The 23863-nt window shown below is 45.0% G+C and overlaps 1 protein-coding gene across 2 annotated transcripts in view; it reads left to right on the forward strand.

Moving 5' to 3' along the window:
* Tecta (tectorin alpha) overlaps positions 1-23863 on the forward strand; it is a 69540-nt gene that overhangs the window by 30188 nt on the left and 15489 nt on the right. For both annotated transcript variants that reach the window (XM_075966272.1, XM_075966271.1), the window contains exons 10-14: positions 1113-1714; positions 9151-9712; positions 15872-16071; positions 20039-20422; positions 22638-22924. In XM_075966272.1, coding sequence (XP_075822387.1) covers positions 1113-1714; positions 9151-9712; positions 15872-16071; positions 20039-20422; positions 22638-22924 — 2035 coding nt within the window. The remainder of the gene's footprint in view (positions 1-1112; positions 1715-9150; positions 9713-15871; positions 16072-20038; positions 20423-22637; positions 22925-23863) is intronic.

Genomic DNA, 23863 nt, shown 5'->3' on the forward strand with positions numbered 1-23863 from the left:
AGACATTGGCAAGGCAGGATTGTAGGTCTAAGAGCCAAAGAAAGTTCTGTAAACAAGATCTTGTTTTCCTGGAGGGGTGGGGACCTTTGTAGCTCTTTAGACCACACAGACTTGTAGGCAGATGTCTCCTGTGCTGTTGGATTCTGCCCCTGCTCCTGTCAAATTGTCACCAGCCACAGCATGGAGAGAAGTGGGGTGCTAACCCAAAACCTCGCAGAGAGTCGCACGTGCTCCTCTATGACAGAGCCTTGATCTAACGAGGAAGGCTGCTGGGAGAAAGTGTGATTTGGAAAGATGTGTAGAGACCTAGTGTTGTAGGGGGATATCCTGGCAGAGGACAGTGTGAGAAGAGGCAGACGGATCATTGCCTACAGAGCATGGAGAGGGGGTGAAGGAGACCACAGGGTGTCAGATACAGAGAAATAAAAGACAAAGGAAAGGAATCAGACCAAGGCAAAATGTTTAAGAGAAAGATGCTCCAGGGTTTGGGGGGTGGGTGGGGTCATGCTGTTTATTGATACTCTACTATGTACTCAGCATATTAAATTATTAATCCTCAGAACAATCCTACCAGGTAAATATGGCTATTGTTGAACTGGAGCTCAGAGATATTCACAAGTCAGGGCTGAGAGAGGTCTCTATGGCCATAGAACAAGTGGCTTTGTAGCACATCACACACCATCTTCAGAATCTAAGTCAAGGCACCTGTTTGAACCCCTGCGTGGTTCTCATCGGGTAGATAAGCTACATCATTGGCGTTCCCTATCCTCACCTATAGAATAGTGATTAATAAAAAAAGACTTTTCCTAATCCAGGTGATTGAGATGAGGCTCACAAAAGGGCCACATGTAGCAGGTGTTCATAGACAAAGAATCTTTTACATAGAAGATCAAATACACAGTTGAAGCCTGTGAGTGTCCTTTGGCCCTTGATCGTGCCGGGGAGGATGACAGCATTTAACCATACAACTTCATAGAGCTCATTGTCCTACACAAATATGAGTCCACATGTGATTGCACACACATAGTTTTGCAAAAGTGCACATGACAGCATACTTTTGTCTCTACCCTCTGTTCAATTCTCAAACTTGTCTTCTCTTTGACCACCCTCAGCTCTAGACTGCCCAGAGAACAGTCATTTTGAGGAGTGTATGACATGTACAGAGACCTGTGAGACCCTGGCCCTGGGCCCCATCTGTGTGGAGAGCTGCTCGGAGGGATGCCAATGTGATGAAGGCTATGCCCTGCAGGGCAGTCAGTGTGTGACCCGGAGTGAGTGTGGCTGCAACTTTGAAGGGCATCAACTTGCCACCAATGAGACCTTCTGGGTGGACCAGGACTGCCAGATCTTCTGCTACTGCAATGGCACAGACAACAGTGTCCACTGTGAGACCATTCCCTGCAGAGATGATGAATACTGCATGGAAGAGAATGGCTTATTCTACTGCCAGCCCCGGACCGATGCTTCGTGTATCGTCTCTGGTTATGGCCACTACCTCACCTTTGATGGCTATCCCTTTGACTTTCAGACCAGTTGCCCTCTCATCCTCTGCACCACAGGAAGCAGATCCATCTCAGACTCTTTCCCCAAGTTCGTTGTAACAGCCAAGAATGAGGATCGGGACCCATCACTGGCCTTGTGGGTGAAGCAGGTGGATGTGAGCGTGTTTGGCTACAACATTGTGATTCACCGGGCTTACAAGCACACTGTGATGGTGAGTAGTGAAAGACCAACCTCCGGAAGGAATTCAGCACTTATGGAGACAGTGTCCTGGTCCAGACGGATGCTGCTGAGCCATGGCGGTCCAGCATCCAAAGGCAATCATAGTGTGCTATTAGAGGGAGGCCTTGGGGATTAGAGAGCAAAGGATTGCCCAAGTCACAGGCAGAAGTACTCGCAATGGACCTTAGATCATAGAAGGATGCATCAAGAGCAAAGATCTAGGTTCAAATCTAGTGTCCATAACCACTGTGCAACCTAGGGCGATCCCATGACCTTCTAGTTTATCTGCAAGAAACTGCATGCCTGGCACAGACCGTGCTTCTCTCAATGGCACTAATGTCCTCATTTGTCATCCCCTTTCCTGAGACCAACCTGTCCTCTGCCTGCTCTGGCCTCACTGACCTCTCTCATTCTCCCTGTTGGGTGTCACGGCATCTGAGTTCCAGAGTCTTACTCACGTCTGGAGTACTTGGGGGCCCACTATGCTGTCTTTACTCACGAAGGCTTTGGGTCCCTCCTTCTACTCTTACTACCCTCTCATCCATGAAGCCTTCTTGAACCATGATGATGGGAGCATTAGGAACAAGGAGTCCCGTGAGTTCCTTGGACAGCAGCCCCCATGGCAGAGAAGCTTTCCCTGCTATACTGTCTTATCTGAACCTGATGCTCAGATGTTGACTACCAGCCAGCTCACCTGGTAGGGTAGACTGTGGGGCTGTTTCACAGGCACGGATTTAGCGGATGAACCTTCCCCTCACAGGTTTGCGCTATAACTCATCATCTCCAAAAGGACCTCTTTACATATCGTAGGTTTTCTTTTTGAAATGTTGGAATAAAGTGAACTAAGCAAAACACAATGGGCTACTATTGCCCGAGAGGTCCTCCTGGTTTTAGTTCCTCCTGGGGGTCCATTTAGCTTTGACACAGAGAGGGTACAGCTTCCAGAAAAGCCTCCCTTTTACATTTATTGGATAAACTTCCTTCTTGGCATTTAAGGCAGCAGCCTTAGTGTAGCGTTAGAGTGTTTATGTTTTGTTTCTGGTGAAGAGTCTCACTATAGATTGGAATTGTGCCCCATGCACAGTGACACTTGTCAAGTGAATGATTGAGGTGACATCATGACCCTTTTCTTTTAAAGTTCCTGTGTGTTTCATTCTGCTTCTGGTCATTTCTTTAGCAATCTGAGCTATTAAATGGGCCGATGAGGCTAGTGAGGAATATGCCAGGTGTTTGTCTCTTAGCCAGATTAGACTGCTTTTCTTTGTGTGTATACAGGTATCCATACCTCTCCGTGTGTGTGTGTGTGTGTGCGTGTGTGTGCGCGTGTGTGTGTCTGTGTTTGTCTCTCTTTATTGATCACCATGCAATTTTTTTTTCAATTTTATTTTAAATGTATGGGTATTTTGCCTGTATGTATGTATGTATGTATGTATGTATGTATGTATGTATGTATGTAAACCACACATGTGCCTGGTGCCCACAGAGGCCAAGAGAAGATAGTGATTGGATCTCCCCTAAAACAGACCGTTGTGAGCCACTATGTGGATGCTGGGAATTAAACCTGGGTCCTCTGGAAAAACAGCCAGAGTTCTTAACCAGTGAGCTATCTCTCCAACCCTAATTATTACTTTTTAAGATTGGATCTCTCAACTGTTAGCGAGCCTGGAGCTAGTAACTGGCTAGATTAGCTTGCCAACACGACTCTTGGATTCTCTGATCTTTTCCCAATGCTGAAGTCGCAGGCATGTGCCAGCAAGCCTGGCTTTTTATGTAGCTTCTGGGAATTTGTTTGTGTATAAACACTTTACTAGCTAAGTCACTTCCCCAGCCTTGAGATCAAAATTCCTGGCGGATGTCTTGATAGTTGAAGCACCTCCCTGTAGCACCTTCTGTCCATCCCATCCTCATCAGAGGCAAAGCAAAGGTGTCGCTCACTGTCTGTGCTATTACCTCACTTTCGTCCTCTCCTCCCTTTACCTTCTCTGATACATTTCTGCCCTTAGGTTTATAAATTTTCATGCAGCTAATTACCTCCTTGATATTCACAATACCCTTCCACTTTTTCTTTTTGCCTTTCAAGGTTGTTGGATTGTTTCCCCGCTAAAATATATTTGCCTGCTGATAAGCCTTGCCAACCTACTTTACTGCACATCCTGCTTCTGCCTTGCCTTGCATGAAGGTGTAGATATCTGAGGTTGTACAGGTTTTCGTTTAGCCTCTTCCTAGTCATTTGCACAGATAGCTCATTGGATTCTTGTTGTTTTCGTTTTCTTACTACTGGTAAGATAAATGCTGTGATAAATGAGGTGACCAAAAGCAACTTGGGGGAGCAAAGGTTGATTTGGTTTTACAGGCAACAGTGGAAGCCAAGGTAGGTACTAAAGAGGCCATGGAGGAACACTGCTCAGCTTGCTTTGTTTTATGTAATCCGGGGCCACCAGCCCAGGGGAGCCCTGCCTCCAGTGGTCTGGGTCTTCCTACATCAATCATTAATGAAAAAAAAATACCACAGACTTGCCTGTAGACAATCTGATGGAGGCATTTTTCCAGTTGAGGTTTCTTCTCCCCAGATGAGTCTAGCTTGTGTCAAGTTGTCAGGACAATCAATAAACGAAATGAATAAACAAACAAACAAAACAATAAAACCACTAACCAACACATTCACGAATATGACATGCCTCCTCTGTCCTTCAGAGGAGCTAGTTCCCCATTCTCTTTGTGCATTTCCTTTCTTTCCCTCCCATTGTTGGGCTAAGCCGCACAGAGTCAGGCCACCTTCCAGGCACGTGCCCTGCCCTGGTCTTGTGAAATGCGCTCATGGATAAGAACCATAAGGACTCTCTGTACCCTGTTTATCAGTATCCATATCTCCCTTTCCTTTTAAGGACAGCCATCCTTGGATGTGGGCGGGGTCTGCTTAGTCCACCATGACCTCATCTCATCTAGGTTATGTCCTTAAAGACTGTGTTTCCCAGTTTAGGCTACATTCACAGGTAGCACGAGTTATAGCCTCAGTTTATCTTCCTGGGGTACACATTCCACTCGTAACAGAGGCAGATAGAGAGAAATTAGCATCAAAGATGTGGAGGTCAAGGGGTCATGAGGACTCCTGGCCAGGACCCTTCTTTCTAAGTGCCATTCTGGGAACAGAGCAGATAGCTTTCAAACTCCTGACACGAAGGCCAAGTTCGGGATTCACCAAAGGCTTTTTACTTTGGGAGCCCATGGGATAGATTTAGCAGTTGCTTTGAATTATTAATATGCATTACAGGACCTGCTTATTCAGTGATTTGCATTTGTTTTTTCATGATGTTATTATTAGTCACCATAGCTGAAGAATAATGGCTGTCACCGTGACAGTGGGAAATAAAGTACAAGACCAAGTGTAGCCCAGAGCCCCAGGCCACCACCGTGCTCCTAGAAATGGAGGATAATATAGAAGGCACTCTCTGGGACATGAGATTCTGCTATGATTCTGACCTTTGTGTGCACTGAACTGTGCTGCAGGCAATGGAAAAATTAACACGGCAAATAAAGCTAGGAGCAAACATGTTCTGTACAGACCAGGCTGGGCTATGGGGGACCCTCTCTCAGCCTCTTATTAATTTTGGGGCTTCACTCTGGTATGGTTCAGTTCAACAACCCTCTCTGTACTAAAAGATGAAAATTTAAAAGAGCTGTATGTGTATGCACGCACATTCATGTGTTTGAGTAAAAGCTTGTGTATTCCACACAGCATGCTTGTGTAGGTCATAGGACAAGTCTGGATGTTGGTCCTCAAATTCTACCTTGTCTGCGATACCGTCTCTCATTCTTCACTGAGCTCACCAGGCCTGCTGGCTAGAAGCATCTGTAGATTCTCCTATCTGTGCCTCTCCTCTCCCGTAGGACTACAGAACAAAGGACATGTACTATTGTGTTCAGGCTTCTATGTGTTCTTGGGATTTGAATCCAGATCCTCATGGTTATATAGGAAGTATTTCCCCAGTCAAGGAATGTGTTACACGTGGCATCAAGAATGAAAAAAAAAACCCAGCAGAAATAATTAAACATGGTTTCCCTCATAAGAGCCTAGTGGGAGAAATGGACCTGCTAACAGTCAATGTCGGTGGTAATCATGAAGCATACAAAAATGTTCTGCTTTAGACTTCAGGGAAGGGTTCTTGGAAGAGGTGACCCAGATCTAAACCTGGAGGAGCCTGTCTAGTAGGCAGAGAATGAGCTGAGAGCATCTTGGTCAGGGAGGCAACAGGGCAGAACTGAAGAGAAAGCGGGGTGTGGGGTGTGAGCTGAAACCCACAGAGGGAAACTGTCATGGAAATGCTAGCACGTGATCTCATCTCCAGTAAAATCCGACTCCCTGCCACAGCTCTCACATCCACAGGCTTAACCAACATCATCAATCCTGTCTATATTTGCATCTATTCTGTATGTGTGGATTTTTTTTCATTCTTTCCTAAACTGTGTGGTGTAGCATTGTTACCATGGCATCTTCATCTTACAAGTAACCTGGGGGTGGTCATGCAGGTGTGTCCATCTCTCTGATATTGTCACAAACATCATCATCTGTTCGACTAACATCTGAATTAGTTACACACACACACACACCTATAACAACAAAAACAAAACAATTCATAATGCTTAAGTAAATTTATGATTTCACGTTGAGCTGTGTTCATAGCTATCCTAGGACACATGCGGTCAAATGCCTGATAGACTATGTGTCTAGAGTCTATGAATAGATTGCTAGTATATTACAGAAGGGTCTGAAGTATCCTGGGAGTTGATGTCTTCAGGGGTGATGGATTCAGTTCCCTCTGGGCATGGAAGTACTGATGTGTGATAACTACCATCCTTGTGCCTTCCACTCACCCTCTGATGCACCTTTAACTTCATCCATCAAACCCTTTGGCAATATCAACCTCCTGCTTTCCTTCCATCTGAACTCCTCTCCCTGGGGTCCCTATTCTCCCCTTCCTTATTTCCAGAGAGAGTCAAGGCAATGGGCTATGACAGGTAGCATCATGGGGCAATAGAGACAGGGAGATCTGAGTTGGTTAGAGATGGAGGCTATGCTTTCTTTCAAGGTTCTCTTTGACAGTGCATGTGCAAGGTTTAATTGCATTGTTTTGCCTCTCTGGGTTGGTATCTCCCATGTGACTTCAGGAACTAAAGAACCCATAATACAAGACAAGCAAGCTGCACTCATCGGCCAAGATTATTAGCCTCCAAGGTGTCTCTGAGCTTCTGTGGCTTCTCCGAACTTCTGTGGCCTCTTTTGTCCTGGTGATCTGCTGGGGTGGTGGGGAGAGTCTGTGTTTGCACATGGCCCACCTACTTTCGCCTTTAAGTTTACTGTTGGGAAGCAAGCTGTGTCCCACCTTCTTTGTCCTCCCTCCATCCTTGAGGTATCTTGTCTCTTCATGATTCAATTTTCTCCCTGCCTAGATGCAGACATCTCTCCTTTCCATTGTCCTTAACCTGTGGGTGTGGCCTGTCTGCCCTCTTCCCTTCCTCCAGTATCTTCAGCCTTCTTTCTCTATGGTCTTTCCCTGATACCCATAAGCATGCTTACTCTATACCAAAGCCCACTCCTCAAGCTCTCTCCCACCCTTTCTCCCTTTCTAACAGAAGTCCTCTGTGGATCATCTTTCTTTCTGGATCTCCTACTTGTTATTTTATGTGCAGCGTGTTTTCTGATCTCATTATTCTATTTAAATTCTCCTGTTAGGATCTTAGATAATGTCCCCTCACCTAAAGACTGACATCCATGGGTCAAGCTTTCTGTCACGGTCTCTTTGCCTGATGGACACTAAAAACGTGACCATCCTTGACTGAAGTCCTTCCAACCTCTCTGTCTTTAGATCATCTTTTATTCCCAAAGTTGCATTTGATTTTTCATCGGTACTAAAGTGTGATCATCTTTCATTGTTAGTAAGCTATTTGATCTTGTCTGGGCTTTTGCTTTGGCTATGCTCCTTCCTCCTCACCTCACCCACCCTTGTGTGTCCTTTAAGACTCCACGTGAGTATTGTCTTCTGTAGGCTCCACTAATTCTGTTACCCAGGCTGAGTCTGAGGTCCATGCATATCTGAGCCTGTGTTAATGCTTCTATCAGACAGTCTCACTATCTGTTCAAGTCCTTGCCTTGCTATATGCTGGAAAACAGGCTCTTGCCTTGCCCCAGCCTGGCACTGTGCTTGGCACACAGTAGTTGCCACACTGATGTCTGTTAGATGAATGGATTCTACCTGGAAAAATATGCATAGAAGCAGAGCTGAGTGTTGAGGGGTGAAAGGACATAAAGGAAGGACCTGTTTGGTGTGTTGGGGGAACATTCCTTAGAAGCAAGTCCTGAGACAGGGCTTCTTAGGAAAGTGAGGGAAAGCCTAGAGGAAGAAATAAAGACTGGCGTTAGGTACAAGGATTCTAAATATTCAGAAAATGACCTATATCATGGAGATAGTCACCAGTGTGGACCATTCATTGGCCAGGGCTTGCCTTTGTGTGGGCTATGGACATCTGTGTTATCATTGTACCACAGCCACAGTGCATGGGACGAGGGTCCTGGCCAGGACCAGGAAAAACACAGTTGAATCGTAGGAGATAGTGGGCTAGGATGGTGTGCTTGGTTCATCTGGGAAACTAAACTGTGAGGCGTGTAGAAGGTCGTAAGGAGAAGGTGGACATAATGACTCCTGCCTTTAGGTTGCTTCTAATCTTGCAGGTAAGACAGAAGTACCTATAACCAGTTGCATCAAAGGGGAGGTTTGGATGTATACCTCAATGATCATGTACACGTGTTTGATCTAGAGGAGATATAAGAGAATTCTAAATATGACATGCTGTGCCTGCCCAGGCGAGGGAGTGATTCTACTAACCGTGATCTTAGACTCAGAGAATCTTGCTTTATTGGAGAAGGAGCATGGGAGCAATTCTGAGGATGAGAGAGATGGGGATGTGTGACGAGTGGTGTGGCAGGTAGAGGAACCAAAAGTCACCCTCAAAAAAAAAAATCCCAATGGAATTAATAAAGAGATTGCCTAAAATAAATCCACCATAGAGCTAGAAATAGAAACACAGGAGTTCTAAGTTTTGGTATTTTATTCTCAGTGTTAATTGAATTTTTATTACCCTCTCATTACCTTAGAGAAAACAATTTGAACTCCTAGGGGAAAAGAATGCTGTATAAACAAACAGAAGGCACCGAAATAAATAGGTATATTAGTGTACAAAGGATAGTCATTTAAGTCTGTTCAAATCCTAATAATAAGAATTGACTGGCATAAACAACACTACATACAAAGTCCATGTTCTGCCTGGGCAAGCCACCTATGGAATGTGTGCTTCAAGAAACTGATGACTAGGAGGTCTGAGAAATCCTTGGGCCAACTGGGCTTTTTCTCTTCTCTTCTCTGTCCCTTACAGGTCAACGATGAGCGTTTGTACCTGCCCCTGAAGTTAGGACAAGGGAAGATAAACATCTTTTCTTTTGGCTTTCACGTGGTGGTGGAGACTGACTTTGGCCTGAAGCTTGTGTACGACTGGAAAACCTTCCTGTCCATCACTCTCCCCCGGAGCATGCAGAACAGCACCTATGGCCTTTGTGGACGCTACAATGGCAACCCTGATGATGACTTGGAGATGCCCATGGGGCTGCTTGCACTGAGCATCAACGAGTTTGGGCAGAGCTGGGTGAAGAGAGACACCTTCTGCCAGGTGGGCTGTGGGGACCGCTGCCCATCCTGTGCCAAAGTTGAAGGTTTCTCCAAAGTGCAACAGCTGTGTGGCCTCATCCCCAACCAGAATGCTGGCTTTGCCAAGTGTCACAGCAAAGTCAACCCCACCTTCTTCTACAAAAACTGTTTGTTTGACTCCTGTATTGATGGCGGTGCTGTGCAGACAGCCTGCAGCTGGCTCCAAAACTATGCCAGCACCTGCCAGACCCAAGGGATTGCAGTGACCGGCTGGAGGAACTACACATCCTGCAGTGAGTCCATCTTCTGTCTTTCTGGCTTGCTCCTTTTTATTTATGATAGGTGTGAGAGGCTGGTCTCTCAGCTCCACAGAAGTGAGAGCAAATTGAGAAGAGTGACTTCAGGGCATGCACTTTGTGACCGAGTCTTCTATCTCAAACAGAAGCTGTAGCCTCCTACAGTTTCCTTTCTTTCTCTGTAGAGAGGGGTCAACACCATGAATTTGATGGGTTGCCTTGGAGAGTGGAATAAGACCAGGTATCTAATGCACAGAACGCCACATACTGCATTTGAATTCAAAGTACACAATAAAATACTCCCCAGAGACTAACAGGGGAAGAGTTGGATGGTTAGTTTGTTCATTTACTCTTGAACCTCATGGGTCCATAATTGCATGGATAACTTACATACCTTCCTTATATATGTCATTCTGTCTGACACATACATATACATTATATTATACATATATACATATGCATATACATATATACATATATAAATATAGTCTTGACTTCATGACTGTAGAATATTAAGAGCATTAGAAAAGGGAGTAGAGGTCATGGATTCTAGCCTCAACTTGGTCCTTAAGGATCAGTGTAACCCACTCACTTCCCTCCCTGGTACTCAGCTTCTTCTCCTAAGAGCAGCTATAATGCTGCCTGTACCATTTATCCACAGTAATATCAAAAGGGTAAAATCAAATCATTGGAATCCCAGCACACAATAAATGCTAGGTGGTAGTATTATATTAATGACTTGCTGTGAGTCAAACCCTCTGCTAAAATACTCTGATCAATGTTATCTCATTGATTCTTTTCAATAACCCAAATAGGCAAGATGAAATTGAAACTCACAGGAGCTGAGTTACTTGACTAAGGTTAGACAGTCAGTCTCAATGGCAAGGCAAATGGGATTTGACCTTCTCACCCCATACCCATGTGCTACACTAGTGGACTATAAACTATAGGAGAAGAGTTAGCTAGAGTACTTGCCGGCATTCAGTAGGTGCCTGTAGGAAAAGGTTGAGGACGAAGCCACCGTGGGTTTTTAGTTAACCTGTTACATCCTATTTTCCTATCCTAATCTCATTAACTATAGCACATTGCTTTGTATAAAAGATCTGATTGTAGAAAAAGGGTGCAAATTAATGCTGGATGCTCAGAACTCTAAATAAAGGGTGCGGCAGGCTCCACAGAGAACAAACTCTCATTTGCATCCTGGAAATGGGAGATTTGGATGCAGAGCTATTGTGTTTTAATGATCAGTCTGCATTTCATATACAGCCATTGGATTGGTGGAAACGGTTTGGGGTGCGGAGAAGAGAGAGGGGAGGGAAATGATACCGAGACTGTATCATCCACGTTCAGTTCTCAAGCAAGGAAGGTGGCGGACAAGATGTCTGTGGATGACTGTCTAGACAAATCAGCCTCTAGTGTTTTCAAACAAATGTGCTCACCAAAGTCCTGGGCCTAGAGCAATCTCCAGGGCTACTGGGGATTCACTGGAGTCAGTGCAGGGGGACTGGAGTGCTTGCCCTCCTCCATGTCTGAAAAACAGGCTCTTGGCAGAGACACCTGAACATGGCATGGAATGAGAAAGCAGGTTTCTATGAGGAGCTTCAGCCTGCTTTTCCTTGAGGTCTGTCACAGGGAGCTAGCTCTTTCTCTGGAGCCTTGCTTATTGGCTCTGGTTTTCTGGAATGGCTGAAATGGATTGGACGGGGGTGGGGGGAGGGAGGGACAGTCAGGTATAATGTATGCCAAATGCTATCATGTCTAACTGTGACAACTAAGGTAAGGTATTAAAGGAACTACCATCACCAAGACTTCACTCTCAGCTAATAGGCCTCAGCTTTTGACACTTGTGGGAAGGAGAAAGAATTGAGCTGGGAAGCCATAGGACCCTCTGTCTGAAGGCAGAGTTATTGTGATAGAACTTGACTTGTAACGAGAGATATGAAGAAGAGTTTCCATTTCCTCCTGTCCTCCTGACTAGGTCCTCTTTTCTCTTCAAAGTTCTGCCCCTACACTTCTGTGTGCATTGGTTAACCTAGTCGTAGAGACTTCCATTCAGGGCATTCAGACTGTCAACCTTAGATTCCACCCCTGCACAGATCAGCTTCCCCAAGTTTGTCCCAGGCTGATACTTCAGAGACAGGTTCCCAGTGCAGAGTGACTTAGCTTTTCCTGTTTCAGCCTTTCAAACCAGGGGTAAAGATTCCAGATGCGGAGCAGGTGGGAGGATGGTGGCTGTGAATGGGTGAGAAAGAGGGGAGCTAGACCCAGAGGACAAACGTATCCTTTGAAGATGGTTTGTGGGTGGTGTGGGAAACAAGACAGGGTCGCCGGCGGCTTAGCTTTCCAATTTGAGTGAGACATTCACAAAAAGCCTGGCCTGACATGGTCCTTTGAATCCTAGGTGACTTTGACCTCTGGGAAGTTGGGGGTCATCATTCCTCTAAAAATTAACCCAATGTGTCATTCACACGTTATGTATAAGAACGGCACTTTCAGGGAAAAGTGAACCTTTTTCGACTTAGTGGGAGTAAACCAAACTGCCCATTCAACATACGCTTTATTGGTTACAAGGTAAAATGCCAATTTTTCTCAACAATATCGGCTGCTCCTATCAATGGGATAATTTATTACTCAATTACCTAATTTGTAAATGCATTGAAAACCTCTCTACCCACGTTGAACAAATGGCCTTGGAGGAAAAATGGGAGATAAATGGTCTTAATTACTAACCCCACCTAAAACCCCATCAGCTGAGGCTGGTGAGCTATTTTAGTTGCTCCTTCAGGAACTTAGAGAGAAGAAGGCGAGAACACAGTAAAAGGCACAAATTTGTAGTGCTCCTTCATTCTTGCTGTTTCCAGGCCCTGTTCAAGATGTGTGGCATGTGGACTTTCTAGAGGGGCAACTGGAAAGCAGGCAGTGTAAAAAGAAAGCAACTTGTGGAAGAGGGAAAGTGCATACAGAGGCAGCCTTGCCCTATTGGCCATCAGGAACCAATGCCTCTCTGATGCCCACCTAAGCACTTGGCATATGAGCGGTCAAAACTGATTAGCATAATCGTTTCGGGGTTCCCCTTCATCAGTGTTTAAACATTAAGGATTTGTTTTACTTATTCCCCCTGCAAATCTAACAGACTCCTGTAGATTAATTTTTTAAAATGAATAGCTACTATAAATAGTCCCGCCATCCTTGAGCCCATCCAAATCGTAGAAGGACAAAGCCCCTTTGTTATTCACAGGAAGGAAAAGGAAAGAAGGAACTAGCAGCTTCCAAACGATCTCATTTTAGCAGCTGCTTGGTAAGAGAGCTGCAGCATCACCCCCATTTTATAGGGGAGGAAATAAATGAGTTCAGAAAACATAAGGAACCTGCGCAAGGTGACCCTGCCAGCTAATGGTAGGAGTCAGTGTTCGGAGTCAGGTCAGACTGATTCCAAAGAGCTCGCCCGTTCCATTCTGTTCCACTGCTTTTCCTTGGGGTCTGTGCACCCTGCCATCCTCCCAGGCTCGATTTTAAATAGGTCTTCTGGCCTCAACAAGAGTCACATTCTTGAACATAGCACATGTGACCAGTCATCATTCTCCAGCTCTCAGAAGCACATTTGGGACGAGAGGAGCAATAAATCAGTTTCTGAAATTTGAAAATTTGATTTTGACAATCAGGTGTCTATTGATCAGCCAGCCACCATGTTTTCATTGCTGTTTAGATGCCAGGGAAGAATCCAAGGTCTTAAATATGGAGAAAGAGAAATAAGTGCCTTCTGAGATACGAAAATGGCTACATTTTACTACTAATATTCTCTACTAATGGTATTCATGTTACATTAATAAACTAACACTCACTGTCAATACTTTCTCATGATGAAATTCGCTAGCAGCAGATAAAAAGAATAAACTGCAGCAATGGAAAGACAAACCGCTGAAAAACTGAGCACGTCAGCAAAAGACCTGGTCACCTAATCAATAGATTCGATATACAGCAAAGCTGGTTTCAGAGAGCTTGAGGAAAGGAAGGTTTGTCTAATAAATTGTAAGAAGATGGTGGGGAAACTCTCTGGGAAAAATAAGAGTTTAATCTTCCCTTCACTTCTGGATACAACATACAGTCTAGAGATAATAAAGATTAAACATTTAAAAATTGAATTATGAAAGTACTTGAATGAAACAAAGGAGTTTGTTCCCACCCTCCAATCAAAGCTGTTGAGGAAAACCAGATAAACTTGACCTCATAAAAATCTTTACCTCTCTACATGGCAAAAACATAATTAAAAAAGTGAAATTTTTTTCAAAAGAAGCAAAGTCAGAGACAAATGATAAGTATTTCGTAATACATGCGGCACACAAAAGCACATTTTTAATTTGTAAAAAGCACTTACAGTTTAATAAGAAGGAACTTCAGCAACACAGTGTGTAATGGATGAGAAAAGGCAATTCTCGGGAGACAGAAAAATGATTATGAACAAATAAAAAGATAATAAGGCTCAAAGAAATGTGAACTAAATGCACAAACAGCAGAAATAGATTTCTTTTAACTTTCCACATTTCCAGAAATCAGAAATTTTGGTTGTAGTCATCAAGACCCCAGGAAACTGAATCTCCTTGCTCGTTCACTGGGACACTCTCTTCTCTTCCAGGGCAGTTCAGTGATATCTGCCACACACTTGAGGGGCTGGTAGCATAGCTCAATGGTAGAACGCTTATCTAGCAGGTGTGAGACCTGGGTTGGATCTCCAGCACTGAAGCAGTGGTAGCAGCAGTAACAACAATAATATAGGGGTTTCTATCCTTTGACTTAAAAATTCCATGTTTCCGAACTTATTCTGCAGCCTAATTTATGAGGGCAAAACTACACATACAATGATATTCACATAAAAGGCACACACCCTGAAGCTGTGTAAAGACAATAATTTGAGAGCGAATGGAAGAAATATCGTCATTAAAAAGCAATGTGCAGTGAGGTTTGTAGATTATGCTCCCATTTATGTAAAAGCCAAGGCTGCGGTGAAGATGCGTGCGCGCGCATCTATGTGCAGAGATGATTTATGCAAGAATCCACTGTAATTTGTTAGTTATTGCACTCAGGCAGTTTGTATTTTCTATAACACGAGGATATTATCTTTTGAACTAAATATTTTTCAAAACTATGATACCATACTATGGTAGTGCTTATATGAACATACCCATGCCTTAAAATTTTTAGGACTACACACTCTAAAGGTACCCCTTTACCACTAGATGAAGGATAACCCCCCCAAACCGTCCATATATTGTAGAGTAGACGTTTCCACATGAATGGTTGTTGTACTTTTAGCATGCATTGATTAAGATGGCAGCATCTATAAAACCTTCAAGCAAGACTTGCTTTAATGTTTGGTTAATACTTATTGAACACTACATGGCCAGCGCTCTTCTAAGCATACAAATTTAGGTGCTGTTGGTATCTGCATTATCTACACACAGAAGCTGAACCTTAGAGATCCTAAGAAACCTGTTTGTAACCTTCGTTATTCACCAGTATTTTCTCTACCTTCCATGGATGCAGTTTTAGATGCAAATCAGAACCAGTAGCACGTAATTGATTTACACACACACACACACACACACACACACACACACACACACACACACACACACACACACACATTTTCAGACATTACATAGCGCGGGAGTCTTGCTGATATAAACCACCAGTTTAGATAGACGTAAGGGTCTGTAGAGATTCTGAGGTGAGGGTAACTGGTATTGATAACAGGAGGAGGACACTACATCATGTTTCTCTAAGTGGGACCCGAAGAATGGGCAGTTGAGAGAAGCAGGATATGAATAAGGGGATCAATATGAATGAAGCCCTGGATGCGGGGTGGGTGCGCATGCCTTTTCTCGCCCAAGCGGGGATTTGTTGTGACTGGTGAGTTTTCACAGTGGCAGGCAATAAAGATGGCAAAAGCTAATGCTGAAGAAAGGATGAAGATTCTGTGAGGAGACTCCAGTCCCTTCCCTCTGCACATTGGACTGTTATTTAGAGGATAAGAAACTGGGCAGAGGCTTCTCATAGGCAAAGGGTATGAGTGAGGGAGAGTGGCAAGCCTCACACCTCTTCCCTCGCCCCACACCCTCGCTCCCTAAGCAAGGCTGTGACTAGTCCCTTCTGTTCCAGCGGTCACCTGCCCTCCCAACAGCCACTATGAGAGCTGTGTGAGCGTCTGCCAGCCTCGCTGCGCTGCCATCCGCCTGAAGAGTGACTGCAATCACTACTGCGTGGAGGGCTGCCAGTGTGACGCGGGCTATGTCCTCAACGGCAAGAGCTGCATCTTGCCCCACAACTGCGGCTGCTACTCGGATGGCAAATACTATGAGGTGGGTATAGGAGGCAGCTGGCCTCTTCCTCCACGCCACGCTGGCTTCTCTACAAGGCCAAGGGGGCAGCCAGAACTGCCCAGGTTTCCTGCTCTGTTATGACTGACGAACATGGGGCTTACTCTAGCATAGGTGAGCTGACGCCGGAGCTGGGAAGTAAAGCGGTGTTCTGGAGAGGCCTTTGCTCTCTGTGAGGTTTGGAATTGCAGCCAGGCCTCACTCTCCTGCCTCCTCTGCATGGGCAAGGCCTCCTCCTCCTCTCTCTCTCATGCCTTTCTGACTGCCTCCCTGTAAATCTTGCTCTGAAAGCTTCCGACAGGGCTCTAGTTTGGAAATACAGTGGCTGTGAATCTGACATTTGTGGCTGTCTCCGTTAAGGATGTTTTTAAGCAGAAAATATGGGGCTGGAGGCTGGGAGGAGTGGCCTGCCCTCTCTGGCTATTGAAGCACCCACACATGTGCCATTTGTCATTCAGCTTCATCCCCAGAATGTCGAGTCTGGACCGCTTGCCTCCAGCTTTCATCCCACCTTTTGCTTCTCCCGGGATGGGGGCGGGAGAACAGAAACAGAATGCTGACCAAGAAGCCCCTCTTCCACATTTCCCAAGAAAACATACTGGCTTGCTGAATCATTTTACTATTTAGATCTGGGAGAAGAGGCAGCACTAGGGATAGAACTCAGGTCCTCGAACACGTCGGGAGAGGGTTCTAGCACGGGGGCACATCTCTAGCCATCTGGTAGTTAATGTTCCATAACACCAAGCTAAAGAAAGCCTTGACGAGAAGGTCTTCAGCCAGTCCTGTTGCCTCAAGAGCAATCTTTATTTACATGTGAGTGAGCAGACAGTTAACTCCACACGCTGAGCGTTCATTGGCCCTGTGCCAGCCACTGTTTTGAGTAGCATTCAGAGGACAAGGAAGTGTATTCCCTTAAGGGACTTAGAAATACCTATTCGCAAGAGAAACAAAAATTGTGCTTTAAAGACGGGAACAATTACAAAATAGCATATCAACAAGTGAAAAATGATGCCCCACAGAGCAGATCAATTTTAAATGAAGGTAGGAGAGCTTGCCAGAAATCTAATTGAAGCATCTGAACTGGAACTCGACTAGGCAAAAATAAATAATGTCTCCTTTCTGTAAAGATGCTTTGACTCATTTGAGATTGACTGAGCGGCCTTTATTTGGGGAATAAATAAAAGGATAGAAATGTAGGCATTATGCTCAATTTCGTTTTCATTGGAAAAGACATTTGGAGGTTATATCCGAAAGACAGGGTGAACATAACATAGAATAGTAGAATTAGCAAGAGGGCTTCTCCAGAGAACTAGGGCCCAACTTAACTCTTGGGAAGATCATTTGAAAGGCAGAGGAAGAAAATCATTTCCATGTTCTCCTCATCGGGGAGTGATTATAACCAGGTCCCAGACTCAAAGAGCACACTTCTAAACTCTGCTCCTAGCCTGGAGACGGCCCAAATATGTCTGTTTATTCGCTGTATCATGTACCCTTCACACAGGGATCCTAAGTGTCAGCGTGGCCGAAGGGAACAGGATTTGAGCTTGGCCCTGGCTGTCTCACTGTTGGAGGATCACATTGAGCCAACGGTCTCATTTCCCTGACCTTCTGCCTCCTATGAATGAAATGTAGCCAACTGTGGCTTCTCAATAGGGTCATCCATATGCCCCACGCTAGTTACCCAGCCTGGCACCGGGCATCCAGTCCTTCAGTGATTGGTAGTGCTGTTGTTATGGTGGTGGCTCTTATTCTCTTGAGAAACATTTAGTAAATAAAAGAAAAGATCCAGACATGTTAGTAAATGATGCATATAGAACACTTGGACTCCTCCAGAAAGTCTCATAACAACCCTCGGCAGCTATTAGTTCTATCAACATTATTATCTGGTTTTTCATCGGAAAGTCAGTGGGTTTTGACAACAGCTTCTATCCGGGAAGTGACAAAGTCACAGAACAAATAATCCACATCCATTTGCCTCAATTCAAACAAGCTCGGAGGCTTGTTTATACAGCAGATTTCTCTGGAAATAAAGAGAGAACACATCTAGTCATTAGCATGTAGGGTAATCACCCAGCTGTCTAATTAAGGTAAAGAAAGCAGCATGGGGCCAGGCACTCCCCTTGGTGCTGGTTTTGCAATCAAGTTCTTCTGTGGATGAATTATTTACCCCCGATCATATCTACAAACATCAGGTTATCTTTTCCTTCCCACCAATGTAAAGTCTGTGTTCTTATCAAACAGAGGCCAGGCCAAGCACTCAATTATTGTATAAATCTGATAAGAGAAATGAAGCCAGTTTGTGAGGCTTCTGGGACCCGGGATGTGTTACAGATCTAGGAGGAGCGGGGATCTGGCTCCTGATGTCTTCACTTGGAGGATGAATGACACACTGGTTGGAAGAGCTTGCCCTCTGCTCACCCTTGAATCTGAGTCGCAATCAGTCAGTCTCAGGGTATCGTGAAATCTGTAGTGAAAGAAGAAAACAGGGACCCGAGAGAATCATCGGCCCCTTTGTGCATCTGAAGACATCTTTTATATCTGCCAAATTGATATAAATTACGCATCTCTGATCCAAAAATCTGAAATACAAAATGCTACAGAATATAAAGTCCTTTGGGCACTGACCTGATGCTATAGGCAAAAAAAAAATTACTCTATGAAACTTTGACACAAGACATGTAAAATATCATATTAAATTATCAGGCTAAATGTAGAGTGAATATATGAAACATAAAATGAATTTCATGTTTGAACATGGGTCCTCTTCCCAAGATAGCTCATCATATATGTGCAATTACTCCTAAGTCTGAAAAGCTCCCAAATCCAAACTCCTCTTGTTCATAGTACATATGACAAGGGATGGTCAGCCGAAAAGGCATTGCATAGCCCTTTCTCTCATCGTCTACTTATTGTGGTCCTCCCACGTAGACGGCCATGACTGTTCCCCAACATTCCCAATCTAGAGCAAGTACAAGGTTAAGGCTATAAACTCTATCAAGTAGGATTGTGTCTGCAGATTGCTGCCCATCTGAGGAAGAATCTGAACCAGTGTCTCATCCGTGAGGAGACCTTGTGCCATAGGCATTTATATGATTTTGTGTAAAGCCTCTGAAGGAGGCTGAGAGGCTCTTGTGTAAAACTAACAGCGGTGAGCATATATCTGGTTGTTACTTGATGCCGGGAAATGGGCTTTACATGTCATGTTTAGTTTGACCTTCACCACTGCCTGCCCTGTGAGATGTGATTAGGATCCCCACTTCAGACCAGCAAACTCACTATGTTTAGTGATGATCCCCAGATGGAGTATACAGGGTGACAGGGCTGGGACCGACTGGCCAGTGATCTGATCCTAGAGCTTTCTTTTCATAGAGGAAAAAAAAAGACCTAGGTGTTGGCTGGACATGTCACCTTTAGAGCCCCGGGAAATGGAGGCGCTTGCAGCAGAGGCAAATCAGAAGCAGGCTGGAGTGAGGGAAGAGCTCCGAATGGGGAAACGGTGAAATGGCTGCTCATAGGAGTTGATTATCATTTTCTTTTGAGGGTTGAGATTTAAAGCACCGGTCTCCCATTCCCGAGTGAATTTAAATTTCATCTTAAAGGGGAGCCTATATTTCTTAGAAGCATGATTCTCAGGCTTAAGAAAATCTACAACGCATTTTTCCTCTTCACCTACCTCCTCTAACAGCTGGCTGCACATTCGGGTAGGCTCTGATTAGTTCAACAACGCCAGGCATAAAGGTTCAGAGTTCTTGATTGAAACCAATAAAGTCTAAATTGCGTATTCTTTGGCCTCTGAATTGCATCAAAGGGATATGTGTTTGAATCCAGGCAGCCTCTCTTCCACTCTCTAGCGAAACACCAGCGCTATGAAAGGGAGGCGAGGCTGGGCTCTGGGGTCTCCAGGGCAATCTGAGGTCACAGTTTAACTCCAATGGCATCTCTCTTCCAGCCCAAGCAGCTGTTCTGGAATGGAGACTGCACGAGGCGCTGCCGCTGCTTCAGGCGCAACCTGATCCAGTGCGACCCACGCCAGTGCAAGTCAGATGAGGAGTGCGCCCTGCGCAGTGGGGTGCGTGGCTGCTTTAGCACCAAGACCTCCTACTGCTTAGCGGCAGGGGGTGGCGTCTTCCGCACCTTCGATGGTGCCTTCCTGCGCTTCCCGGCCAACTGCGCCTTCGTGCTATCCACCATCTGCCAGAAGCTGCCCGACATCTCCTTCCAGCTCATCATCAACTTTGACAAGTGGTCCTCGCCCAACCTCACCATCATCTCCCCTGTCTATTTCTACATCAACGAAGAGCAGATTCTCATCAATGACCGCAACACTGTCAAGGTTTGATTCTTAAGAAATGTTCCAAGGGAGCCGGGTCTTTAATAGTGGGCTGTTCGATGTAGTTTATCCCAAATAACTGAGTTGAAGGGTAATAAGGAATTGCTCCAAGTATCCTACACACATGGCCACATTTTAGAGAGTTGAAGCCCGAAACTTCTGCGGGCATAAGAATAGGCCACTGCCTCTGTTACCCATGCTTTTAAAGGCCTTGCAGGAAACTTAGCATCTCAGGCTGTATTGACAGCAGGCTGGCAACCGGGATCCAGGTGATAAAATGGTAGATAAGCCAGCTTTTACTCTGGATTAATTTCCAAAAGGCATCTCATTAAATCTTAAGAGCCTTTACAACTATTCTTGATGCTGCCCACTTATACTAAGACCAACCCGCATTTCTGCCACGCATTCCCTAAACAGAGATGGCAGGTATTTATTTACCTATAAAAACAATGATGCGAATAAAGCCAAGGAGAGCAGCTGCCTTCACCGGCAGCCCCATGATGACGTTCCAACTGAAAGAAAATGTCGAATTTATCTTAGGTTGATTCTTCCTAGGGTCATTGCCTTGGCTGTTAAAAATTTTAAATCTAAGACCTGTATATCAACACATGTGAAGGGCCCACTCACCCCCCAAAATGAATATTTGGTTTAAATGCCGTTACTCATTCCACGTAGGAAAATAATGAACTATTGGGCCCCGGTCTGCAGCTATACCAGACTGGCCACATTAGGTTGACCCAAAAGATGAAGCCAGGCTCCATTACAGTGAGCTCAGGTACAAGGTGGGGATGTGAGGAGAAGAGCCCCGTGTACATGTTCTGGAACATTGGGCCTTTCATTGGCCTTCCACTACCAGCTCAGCTAAATCTAGCATTGAATGAACTTTTATTTAAGGAGTCATCAAATAGCTTGGCATATAGTGCCAGGCAAGAGACCGACTTTTTGCAAGCTTAAAGGGAAGAATCCGGGTTTTACTACTGGCTTTAAACTTCCGGGAAAGCTGCAGCTGGTTTTGACACTCTAATTCCTCTGGCAAAATGGCCTGCAGGGACACAGCTGCGCTGGTGGGAACACAGGACGAGGTGAAAGTGACCCTCAGGAGAGGCACACAGACACCACTGCCAAGTAATACCCCAAGCCAGTCAAAAGAAAAGGCAGGATTTTTTTAAAGCCATCTTTTTTTTTTATGGAACATTACTAATAACTAAGGGGGGGTAATCCAATTGATTTTGTAATCACTTTTGTAAGCACAGGAAAAACACGTTATATCTAATCCCAAAGGCTAAGACATTTTATAGACCAGGAAAATGACAAATGCAGAAAATACCGTGTTTATAAGACAGCAGGGAAGACCTGAGGTTTGCACATTATAAATAAGAAAGCAATAAACGTGGCAGCTATCCCAAGATCCATTGTAACCATGTTGGACTCTCCTTAGAACAAGATTATGATGTCATTTTCAGTAACTGGTAGATGCTGGGGAAAGTTTAACACAGAAATCTATCCATTAAAGGAAGGCGTATTATTCTGACGTTTTCTTCCCTCTTAACTTTTCTGTTCCTACAGTTGGCTTCCTTTCTGGAAACCGCGGGATAAGTGTATATTCATAAACTCTAGGGCAGGGGTGGTGAGTCTGTAGCCCATGACCACATCTACTTGCGGTGTCTGTGTGTTAATGCACGTGTATACCCATGTGTGCTCTGGTGTGTGGCAGTCAGAGGACAACCTCAGGCGTCTTTTCTCAGGTTGCCCATATATATTTATTTGTGTGTTTGCTTGTTTAGTTATTTATTCATTTTGGAGGTGGGGTCTCTCAGCTGCCTGGAGCTTGAGGAGTGAGTTAGACTGGCTGTCCTTACAAGCCCCAGAGATTCTCCTGTTTCAGCCTCTCCCCAGCTCTGGAATTATAAGCATGAGCCACCATGGGTTGCTGACTTTTTGCACTGTGGGTTCCTGACACTAAAAGCATTTCCTCATGTTCTTGAGGGCAGCGCTATGCTGACTGAGCTGCCACCTCACCTGTCTGACTTTGTAAATAAAGATTGATTGGAAGCTAGCCACTCACTTTGTTACACAGGGTGGGTGATGGCCCAGCACATGGGCAGAGTTGGGTAACTGTGGTAGAGAAATCAGGGCCTGTAACATCTGGCTCTTTGCTGAAAAGATGGGCCAATCCCAGCCCTCAGGTAAGGACTTCCTATCTCTCTGCATCTAATAGGTGAACGGCACACAAGTAAATGTACCATTTATAACTGGCTTGGCAACCAAAATCTACAGCAGCGAGGGGTTTCTGGTGATCGACACCAGCCCCGACATCCAGATATACTACAATGGTTTCAACATCATTAAAATCAGCATCAGTGAGAGGCTGCAGAACAAAGTGTGTGGCCTCTGTGGCAACTTCAATGGGGACATGACTGATGATTATGTGACCTTGCGGGGGAAACCGGTGGTGAGCAGTGTGGTGCTGGCCCAGAGCTGGAAGACCAATGGCATGCAGAAGAGGTGAGTGTATCCCAGTAGTTCAAACCATGGCCACGGACTTTTTGCTCCAGTCTCCCTACATACATAGGAGGTGTGAACGGGGCGTGTACTTCCCTTAGCATCCTTTCTCATCCTGTCATGCAGAACTCTGTGTTTGGCCTTTGGAGTTTAGGTGCATTGGAGGACCCAGTAAATTTTCCAACTGTAGGAGTGGGGTTTAGATGATAGAATTCTAAGTTGTCATGTGATCCTGTTCTCAGCCACTCAGAAGAGTGTGCCTGGGACTAGAATCTGAAGCTGTCGCCAGCTATCTACCTGAGATCTAGGATCGCCTACTGGTGATGCAATGGAGAGATGACATTGGAGAAAGGCAGCTCTTTGCTACTTAGTGCTGAGGCTGCTTGGGTAACCTGCAATCTTCCCAGAAGGCTTTACTGATGTTGTGAATGAAGAAGTCGTTCTGTAAACATGGGCTATAGAAGTGATTACCAGCCACTTCCCCTCTGGTCAGCTGAGTCGGAGCTAAACACGGTATTGCAGAGGATCTTGATTTAGGGTCTCCCTCAGCTGCAGAATCCCGCGGACACCTTTCTGGCTCTGTGAACATGTTTCTTCTTCCTGACATTTCTTTGCTTCTCCAAGGGCCTGGCCTCTTCATGCCCTACATGTCAGATACCATCTAAGTACCCAGCTGTAGAAAGGGTGCTCCAAGCTTCTGGCCTTGCCCTAAGCAAACGCTGAATAATATATCATGTCAAGATGATATGTAAATGAGTCTGTAACTCAGTGGACCCAGAGCTGGGAAGGATTTTAGCATCTAGTTGGGTATCTCTCTTTACTTAGAGAAACATTCTAAATGGCTCATTTGCATGAGGAGGTCCTGGAAGTGCCAAGCCAGGACTAGAATCCTCTGCTTCTACTTTGGTGCCTCCTCTCCCTCTATGTCCCGCAAAGTGGCTC

The sequence above is a fragment of the Microtus pennsylvanicus genome, chromosome 3 (assembly GCF_037038515.1).
Source record: "Microtus pennsylvanicus isolate mMicPen1 chromosome 3, mMicPen1.hap1, whole genome shotgun sequence".
NCBI classification, from domain to species: Eukaryota; Metazoa; Chordata; class Mammalia; order Rodentia; family Cricetidae; genus Microtus; species Microtus pennsylvanicus.